The sequence below is a fragment of the Teleopsis dalmanni genome, chromosome 1 (genome assembly GCF_002237135.1).
Source record: "Teleopsis dalmanni isolate 2A chromosome 1, ASM223713v2, whole genome shotgun sequence".
Lineage (NCBI taxonomy): Eukaryota > Metazoa > Arthropoda > Insecta > Diptera > Diopsidae > Teleopsis > Teleopsis dalmanni.
Window position 1 is genome coordinate 192,897,606 of NC_051846.1, and position 9,893 is coordinate 192,907,498.

General features: G+C 30.7%; 3 protein-coding genes across 4 annotated transcripts in view; 2 read left to right on the forward strand and 1 right to left on the reverse strand.

The window, feature by feature from the left end:
- LOC119670980 (rho guanine nucleotide exchange factor 10-like) overlaps window positions 1-9,893 on the forward strand; it is a 391,460-nt gene that overhangs the window by 70,515 nt on the left and 311,052 nt on the right. The gene's annotated exons all lie outside the window — the stretch shown is intronic.
- LOC119670984 (ubiquitin-like protein 5) lies at window positions 2,838-3,323 on the reverse strand. The gene has a single exon (XM_038081458.1). The coding sequence runs from the start codon at window positions 3,207-3,209 to the stop codon at window positions 2,988-2,990; it is 222 nt and encodes a 73-aa protein (XP_037937386.1). The 5' UTR covers window positions 3,210-3,323; the 3' UTR covers window positions 2,838-2,987.
- LOC119670983 (anaphase-promoting complex subunit 15B-like) lies at window positions 4,256-4,979 on the forward strand. Of its 2 annotated transcripts, none has more exons than XM_038081456.1 (3): window positions 4,256-4,466; window positions 4,601-4,688; window positions 4,750-4,979. In XM_038081456.1, the coding sequence occupies exons 1-3, from the start codon at window positions 4,344-4,346 to the stop codon at window positions 4,908-4,910; spliced, it is 372 nt and encodes a 123-aa protein (XP_037937384.1). In that variant the 5' UTR covers window positions 4,256-4,343; the 3' UTR covers window positions 4,911-4,979. The 2 variants fall into 2 exon arrangements, with proteins under 2 accessions (XP_037937384.1, XP_037937385.1); XM_038081457.1 differs by having other exon boundaries at window positions 4,257-4,466; window positions 4,759-4,977.

Genomic DNA, 9,893 nt, shown 5'->3' on the forward strand with positions numbered 1-9,893 from the left:
GAAGATTAAGAATTTTGCGTTTTATTTAAAATTTCCGGAAGCTTTTCGGTCACAATGTATACGTTTATATCGAACCAAATGCTGATTGATTGATTTTGATTGGTTTTTGCATCACTCCATGAAAAACTTCGCGCTATGATGGTTTAGATGACTGTTACACAATGTTATTATAAGATTTGCTCTACTCTAGTTAATAAATAAATTTTAAAACTTCATTTATATTCTCAAAATTTATAAAAGGGAGTCTGTAAATTAATTATCTTATACCCGTGAGCCACGAAATCTCACACTCCCGCTGTACATGTTCATAACCCAGAAACACATCCAATTGCACTATTTTGTACACTTGGGAATATGCACAGTTGCTGCTTGTTTTCTGTAATATTTTTGCCATTTATAAGCGATTAAACTCAATTATTTTTCCAAAGTGAATTATAGATTGTTACATTTTTTCCATAAAATGGACACAAAATAATATTTCTTAATTTCGTTATGAAATAAACTGCACCAAAACCTTTAATGGTATTCCTTTAAATTTTTTTATTACATTTACGAAATTATTTTATATAAGGATTTAACAGAAAAGAACTATGCACTTTAATGGAGCAACGAAATTTTTTTATTTTATGAAAGGTAGTGAAAAAAATAATAACAATTACTACTTTATGAGTGTGTCGCGTATAGTAAAGCTGCCGACTCTACTATTCAGAAGCCACAAGTTGCTCAAAGTCAGGCTCTCCGAAGACTCTTTAAAGTTCTATGGTACATTCGAACGAATGACATGCTAAGAGAGCTTAGAATAGATCCGGTCAAAAAAATATAAGGGAAAGAGCTCTGAAGCTCTGCCCTACTTAGCACTATCTAATCTCAGAGTAATCACTAACCGCACGGGGCGGTAGACAATGAATAATCACGAAGATTATGAGGAATATACAAATTAGTCAGGGAGATGGGTGCCCACAGAAACCCCCCCAGCTATCAAAGAGTAAAAGTGCCCAGATGCACTAACTCGAAAAAGTATCAACATTACATTACTAGTTATACATATTTTCGTTAATATTACAATGAAGCAGTATGTATTTATAATATGTACTCGTATGCAGACCTATATATTAAATCCTTAGGGCTGCAGACCTATACAGAATGAAAAAAATTTATCTTTAATGTTATAGCATCCTTCAATAAGCATACCGTATGACTTTTCATAATTGTTGAAGATCGTAGCATTATTCAATTAATCACAACAAAACTAAGTTGGTTCCGTAAGTCTAAATTTTTTATTTAATTCAAATTAAAGTAAACCAATCAACAACCAATCAATACCGATAAAAAAGGACCAAATAAGTAAGCAATTATATACAGTGAGATTAATTATAGGTCTCCAATGCAGACCTCCAATGTAACGAATGCCCATTGTAACGAATGTCCAATTCAACGAACAATTAACGGTGTTAGACATTATTCGTTAAACTGAACGTCTACTGTTGAATACTGTACAAATGTAAATTAATTCTTAAAATCATTTATAAAATTATTAACGTTAGTTAAAGAAGACTTAAATCTTTGACGTACCTTTTCTTAGCGACTTGACAGAATTGTCATTCTACAAAACTATGGATTTAACCAAGTTTATATACTTGTCCGGTTGGTTCATCTTCATCTCGAATGGGGAAGTATTTTGGGGGTCACTTCGGTTTTTGAAAGAACACTGCTAATCCGTAATAGCACAAAGACCCAAGCTTAAATGGGATTAAAGTCACAAGGCCATTACGACCTAACCTTAAATTTATTATATATTGAAGGCATTATTATATTTTTGAAGGCATTGCAGAGAAACATTTCGACAGTTTGAGCAATATTACTTATCCATGGAGAATCTGAATATTATATTTACTACCGATGGACCAGATTTGATGTATATATTTTCACTTGTCCTGTACATGTTACTGCAAACCGTATGTTAAAATATCCTTTAGAAACATAGAAGCAAAGACCGTAATAATATAAAGACCGAAGTAAAGACCGTAAGGACCGTTTTAGAACGTAGACGACATCTGGTAGTAACACTTTGAGTTTCACTGAAATAATTTTCAAAAAAAGGATAGAAATCTTTTCGTCCTTATTGACTTATTTTGCTTTTAATTTTTGTTTAGAAGAAATTAATTACAAGAAATTAAAAATATAAACTCCATATAAAAACAAATGACCCGACATGATCAGCTTATTTTGAAATTAATACCGAGTTTTTTGAAAATTAACTGTATCAAATTTTTATATAAATTTTGCTGTGATATTCATACTTTAGACACTAAATCGCGGCTTGTCAGGCGATTTAATAATCAGTTACAATATTTATAAGATTTCTAACTATGGATATAGTACATCGTAAATTTTACTTCTCAATTACTAATATTTAATATATATAAAGCATTACTAATAAATGCTTTATGCTTATATTAATGCTGCAGCTCAAAAGTGTATTCTACCTAACCATTCCTTTAATACGCGCGTTCGACCCTTTATTGCATTTAATTGAACGTTAATTTCTGTACTTAAATAAAACATTTAATTTCTCTTCTCGGCGATACTTCCCTAAATATTATTTTATCCCATTACTTAGCAACTTTTTACTCTCATAACTTTTTCCCCATTATTTTCTGCTTTCCATTAACTAGTTTTTAGCCATTTCATCCAACATTAGAGTCTCATTACCGCAAGACATTCTAAATTTCACAAACGAAACTAAAATTACACATTCCAAGATTAGTTTAAAAATTAAGTTTTATTTTAATATTAGAATATTATAAAAAGATTAATTAAAACAATAGTTTATTTCATAGCTTTTTAAATTGTTATAAAAAGCATCTTTAGAAGAAATATAAAGTACGATGTCGAAGATTCATGAATCCAACGCATAATCCTTAACTCACATCCTTCTTACGCTGTACACATTTTATTTAGTATATAATCACTTTATGTTGGTCTTCTTATTGATAGTACAACTCCAAATTCATGCCATCGTGTATTTCATAATCAGATAGACGAATCGGATCCTTATAGATGGTGTACCACTTCTTCAGAACAATTTTATCATACTTTGTGCCAGTTTGTGCCGCTATTAACTTTTTGAGATCACCAATTGTGTCATCAGGATTACACTTAACACGAACCTTTTTGCCCAAACGATCGTTGCATGTAATTTCAATCATTTTAACGTCTTGTATTTGCTTAAGCACACCGCAAAGAATCCACAGAACTCAACAAAAATTCTGCTCGATTTACAAAACAACTTTCCTGTCAAAGTTGTCAAAATGTATATTTGAACAGTGTTCCCTTGTTTGATTTTGTTAAGATATGTATTTCTGTTTAATACTTTTTGTATGATATCTGAATTGTCCTGTTCACAATGCCTCAAAAAAGTATGTTGTTTTTGATGCTCATTCGTTGACTGTTTGTAAATGATTAAATTTTATTCTACAATGGATCTCTATTTATACCAATTTTCTTAATAACAAATGAATATAAAATTCATAAAATTATAAAATTTATTTTACGCATGGATAATTTAAAAATACGTGTTCAGGTTTAGGTAGCTTGTGTAATTGTTATTGTTTAATGTTCATAAATTTCACCGTAAATAGATATTTCCAGATATTAATAAAAACGTTTTTAGCGGTGCTTCCAGGTATTTATAAAAATATTTGAAGCTACATTAATCTTTACAAATGAGTGGAAACTACCTGTTTTAGTTTTTTTGAATTTAACTAAAAATAATCATATGTAGAGATTAATTACTTCGGGTAAAAGTAGCCGTCCTACAGAAGGGCCCATCCCTGCATACATAATGCCCTTGATAATGCTCATAGGTATAATCTTCCTCAATTTCTGACAACATTGAAAAATATTTGATACTATATTTATATTTACAAATAAATGGAAACTTCCTGTTATTGATATTTTTTTAAGCTAACTAGAAATATTTATATTTAGAGATTGCTCCCACATTCTAAAATAAAATGTTACTTTGAGAAGAATTTTAGGAAAGCCCATCTTCGAATATACAATGCTTTTAATAACGTTCATATAATCCTCCTCGATTTTCAGCTCCTAATATGGGCAGCATTAATCCAGTTTAAAATTATAGTAAATGCCATAAAATTCGACATTATGGATAACATTTTATTCAATTAATAAATTTTTTAAAGAAACATAGCAAAATACATAAAATGCAACCATGCAAACATTTATGCCTTTTGAATTTTATCAAACCAAATAAACAAACACACAAATATAAGAAGAAAGTTGTTGTCGATTCGTGTTTGGAAATTTTGTTTATTTGGAAAATGTCTATGATACCGTTTTTTCCATCATTAAGACCGCAAGTTGCCAATCGCATATGGTTCCATGTCGATCTGCCTATAGATGAGTCCGAAGTTCTGCGTTCCGAGAGAGAACACCATAACTGGGTAAGAATATTTGAAATAAGAAATTAAATTCGAAACAGAGACCGGGCCCATATTACTCGTTACAAGACCTTTTGCATGCGACATGACCATTGTATTAATTAATTAATTAAATTACACACATTTTACAATTTCAGTTGGATTCTATTAAGAATATTGCTTCAGATTTACATCCACTTGGACGAATAGTGACATTGCCTGGACCTGAAACTGACGATGAAGATGGTAAAATTAACATATAAAACTACATTATGAAGTATATTTTTTTTTTGTTTTAATTATACTGATGCTGCAGCTAATGACGACAGTGATGACACTGACAGCCACGAGGATGAGGATGATGATACACATGACCATGGCAACCAAACAGACCGTACTGCCCTAGGCTTATATTCACCTGCTGATGATATGAACAATACTGTCCCGCCATTAACCGACGCTCAATAGTTATAAAGTACATTACATTATCGTAGCTTTCAGATAAAATTATGTTTATAAGCGCTGACATTTAAAAGTTGTAATCAATTCTTAGAATATAAATTTATTTAGTATAACAAATTATACTAAATAAAAAAACTTTAATAATTTTTCTTGGACGTTATAATGTTGTACAGGTATAGGTAATTTACACACGCACATATTATATTATGTAAAGTTATATTAATATTTATAAGCTGAATCAGATATATTAATATAATTGCTTCACAAAACAAGCAAATTATTCAGTATTTAATTTTAATTGGGTTCCTGAAGATTGTCACAAATGATTGCTGTTGTGAGAACCCGTTAGAACGGTTCTAATTCTTTGTGATTGACGAGTGGCTCCGAGATGTAAATCCCGCCGTTCTAGGAACCATCAGAAATGGTTAAATCCAACCAGTGTGCAATTAATACATTCATATCAAAAAACTACTGAAAGAAAATTTGCTACAATATATGCTGCCGTAATAGCAAAAATACATCATCCACTTTTAATAAATTGAAGAAATCTTTACAAGGAAATGAAACTACGCTCATCTGAGCGTAACGAAGAGAAATTGGTAAACAAAATGTGTTGTTTTTAACATTTTAAGACACACGTATTGTGAATGGTACAACTTGACAAAAATTATAAATATATTTTATTACCTATAATGAATTACAATTTAATAGAAGTTTTTATTTTTGCCATTCTTCCTTGATGACATTTCTTAACATATCCTTGCTGGAAATCATGTGCTAGCGAATCTTATTTTCCAAATAATCTGACAGATGCTCTATGGGATTAAGGTCTAGTGATTGTGCTTTTCTTCAAAATCTTCCGCACAGTAAAGGACATATTTTTTTCAACTATTTCAGCAGTATGTACAGCTAGTACGGAGATTATTACTCTTGGATATTACTTTTTTATCTAACAGAATTGAAGGGCGACCAGTGCGAGCGTTAGAAACGCAAGTATTCGTCTCCTTGCAGTTATTTATAACTCTCTGAGCAGATGAATATTGGCGATCAATATCTTCAGCAATTTTCGTTAGCTTACATCATCTTTCCAAAATTTAACAGTTATTTGTCACTCACTGACACTAATTTCACGTCTTTTACTTTTCATTGTAAGAATTTACATTTTATATCCAAAAATATTTTTAATTGACTAATTCTTAGACTCTATAGGAAGTCAACTGATAAGCAAATATCATTTTATAACATAATTATGTTTGCAAGCGAATTTAAATTAACGGTAAATCTAAATATTAAGAAGTGAACCCAGATTTTTTCTGCCATGAGTATATGACTTACGGCACTCGTTTCCAGTGCCGTAAGTCATCACATTTAAAATAAGCTATTTTTTGTATCTAATATATTTTTTGTATCTAATATATTTTTTGTATCTAATATTAATGGTAGAAATTGATAGAATTGTAAAAGATAAATTAAAGATAAAATAAATAAAGAATTAATAAATCTAAATTTAATATTATCGCCGTATTTTTTCCCCCTGTAAAATTATAAACGTATGTATTTATTTCTGCGGCTCTTCAACCTATTTAGTGATTTGAATTGACCCGCGTTTTTATCTGGTCTGGACAGCCCTGATCTATTCAATAAAAACAATATTATTAATAGTCAGCTAAATTTCAATAAATCTTTCTTTCCTTGCTACTCGAAAACTCCCTAAATATTATTAATTTTATTATACAACAATCCGTCACACAATAGTCACAACATCCGTGACCAATTTGAATTGCGTTGTTTTATATATTATAATTAATATATAAAACAAGCATAACTCCTCTAGCTTTAATTGAAACAATTATAACAATTAGTTTTTATATTAGTTTTATTAAATACATTTTATAAAAACGAAAAAAAATTCTAATGTGAAATCAAAATTTACCTTAAACGAAGAAATTAGACGACTACATTAGAAATTATATTTGTTAATCTTAATTGCGATTTAATTTTGTTTTGTTTTTAAGTAAAATATAAAGAAAAATATTGTTTGATATTAATTAAACTAATATCATAATACAAAAGCATTAAATATATTTATATATGCGATTTAATGACGGTCACGAGAATCTGACCGACTGCGTCTGTCTCTAGAAAAACTGCGTGAGCGGCTTCGAGTACGCCTCGGTGAACGTGATCTAAAAAAATAATTATTATAAAAATTAAATATATATTATATTTTGTTGAACAATGATGGCATAATTATTTAATAACTGAAGAATAATTTACACTGTTATTTAAAATTAAATCACTAATGTTGCTTATGCAAATCGCAGCATAACACCAGACAAACCACTCTTTTTTGATGAAAATGCACAAAAGTGTAGGACAAAAATATATCAAAAAGGATTATTTTTTTTACTTTTAATATAATAATTATACCAGATTTAGTTTTTCAAGCTGTATACGTGCTACAAATATTAATTAACACGCACACTGCATGATCATTAAACGCATAAACAGCAACTGTTGAGCCGTAATTTCTCAATAATTGCTATTCAGCAATATTCGTTTGAATTCGATAAGTTTTATGGGACGATATTGTATATTATCCACTTCTCTCATTCATTCAAAAGCAGTGTAAATGAATCTAATTGGAGAAGCACGTAAACAAAATTTGGATCTTATTCCCACCAATTCCTGTTTAATGCTTCTCTACAATGATATCACAATCTGCTATGAAACTAAATAAGTTTTTGTTTAAATATAACTAGATTGTGTGTAAAAGTCCCACTCCCCCCATAAGTTCTATTTTGTAGTACATATATAGAACTTATGGGGGGAGTTCGCCCTCATAAGTTCCAATATAAAGAATATACGGATGAGTTACATCACAAACTTAGGTAAACATAAAATGCTGCAGCAAAGTTTTTTGTCTACTTAATTAAATTTACAAAACTAATTATTTTTAATGACAAAAAAAATTGATTATCTTTGATATATTTTTGATTTGTTACGATTTGGCAGTTTCGATAAGGACGGTAGCCCGGCATTACAGCTGAAAATTGCAGTTTCTGATGATGCACACGTATTTAACGCACTGACTCTGACGACATATGACGACCATTGTAGTTCTAGTGGTTGTGACAATGTTGACTCTTGATAATTACTTATACTTATTCTTATATATTATATTTGTTGGTTAAAAAAAATTGTTTGATGGATTTGATTTGTTGGTTTGTAGTGATTGGTGATTCATTTCTTGATAAATTTCTTGATTACTTGACAATATAATTCTTGGTATGTTGCAGAAAAAGAGGATGGGAGAAGGAGAAGTACACCACTATTCTAAGAACAAACCCAAAGCAGCAGGTGTGTAAAGGCTTGAAGCAATTAACGTCGACGCGCATGCAGTAGACCAACTGGAGGACCTCATTTATTGTTGGTACTAAATTAATATAATGCACTCGTCGGCGTAGTTTGGCTGAATTAATGTTGATAGTTTTTTTTGGTGATATTTTGTGTAGTGATGAGCATATTTGCTGTACGTATGAAGAACGTTGCCCCTTGAAGAGAAGGAAGATGGAAGATGTAAGACCAACCGACCGACCGACCGACCAATTTGACCATTTACGGTGAAAATGGTTGAACACATGCAGAAGACAACTATATTGATGCTTGTTTCACCTGCTCAAATGCAATTATTTTCAAATTATTTTTTAAATTAAAATGGATTAGAAAAAAATGTTATGAACTCTAAACAACGAATTCGGATATATCTCAAGTATACCAAAAATGCATTATTTACATTTACAAATAAAGTGTACCTTGCATAATGAAGACTTGCATGATAATATACCCGCTTTGTAGATAATATAGATTTACCAGATCTCTACCAGAAAGAAAGTCAACTTGGCTTGATTTTGGTTTTTTCATATTTCACTGATGTTTTTGCTTAGAGCTGAAAGTTGCATTGCTGACTTTTCTTAACTTGAGGTGAGGTGAGTTCCGGCGACAAGAAGGGTGTAAAAACTCGTAAAAACTCGATGTTGAAATTTGCAGTTAATAGCTAAGCTAAAACCGTTGCATTTGATGTTGCGTTGATGAAGTGTTTAGTATCAGTCTGGTTTTTTTAATACTTATCTGTCAATGTCATGTAAGTACATCATTAGGAAATAAGAATATCAAATAGTCGGAATAGCTATTTGATACTAAGAATGGGTTGTTTTGTAATACGATGTTCGAAAGTTGTCATGCTGGGTGTTGACAAGTTGTAAAGCATAAGCTATAGATGCAATTGCTGTTGGTAATATAAGCTGTGTTATGAAGTTTCTTGCTGTAGTTGGTGATTGTAGTGAAAGTGAAGAAGCTAATGATGATTGTGATGTTCTAGTTGAATGACGTAATAAACCTATGTGTGTTGACTTGATTTTTTAGTTGATGAAACTTTAATAAACGTGTTGCAACAGATTTGTAGCTTTTGCGCCTGCTGTTACGTTACTGTTAAGATTCTAATTCTAGTTGCGTCGGTTACTATAGCAATTCTTGCAGTTGCTTGCTTGCTTTTTGTGGATATTGGGACTAATTTCATTTACGACAACAACAACAAGTTTTAAAGTTATAGATCTAGTTTTTGTGTTGGTTATAATTGTGGTGGTAATAGTGTGCTAAGTAGTTATGTTGGTAGAAATGATCGTGTTTCGAGTATTGGTATTGTATTGTTACTGAGGGTCTTGTAGCGAATATTATTGTTTATATAGTTATTTTCAATTTTATCATAATCGATGTAAAGTTTGTTAATATATTCATCATTGTTGAACTTGTTGTTGTAGGATATTTTAAACTTGTAGTTGCTTGTCGTAGTGGAGGTTGTGGAGAAGGAGCAGTAGTTGTGATACGTGAAGATGTAGTTGTTGTTGTTGTTGAAGGAAGAGGAGATAGAAGTTCTAGTAGTAGGTTTAATCCTGTAAAATGATTATCGTAAACTACGTTTAAAAACTT

Excerpts from the sequence above, each read along its gene's own strand:
- LOC119670983 (XM_038081456.1), top strand. The coding sequence starts at position 4,344 with ATGTCTATGATACCGTTTTTTCCATCATTAAGACCGCAAGTTGCCAAT. Across the intron at positions 4,467-4,600 it reads AGAGAGAACACCATAACTGG|TTGGATTCTATTAAGAATAT; the intron begins GTAAGAATATTT and ends TTACAATTTCAG. Across the intron at positions 4,689-4,749 it reads TGAAACTGACGATGAAGATG|ATGCTGCAGCTAATGACGAC; the intron begins GTAAAATTAACA and ends TTAATTATACTG.
- LOC119670984 (XM_038081458.1), bottom strand. The coding sequence starts at position 3,209 with ATGATTGAAATTACATGCAACGATCGTTTGGGCAAAAAGGTTCGTGTT.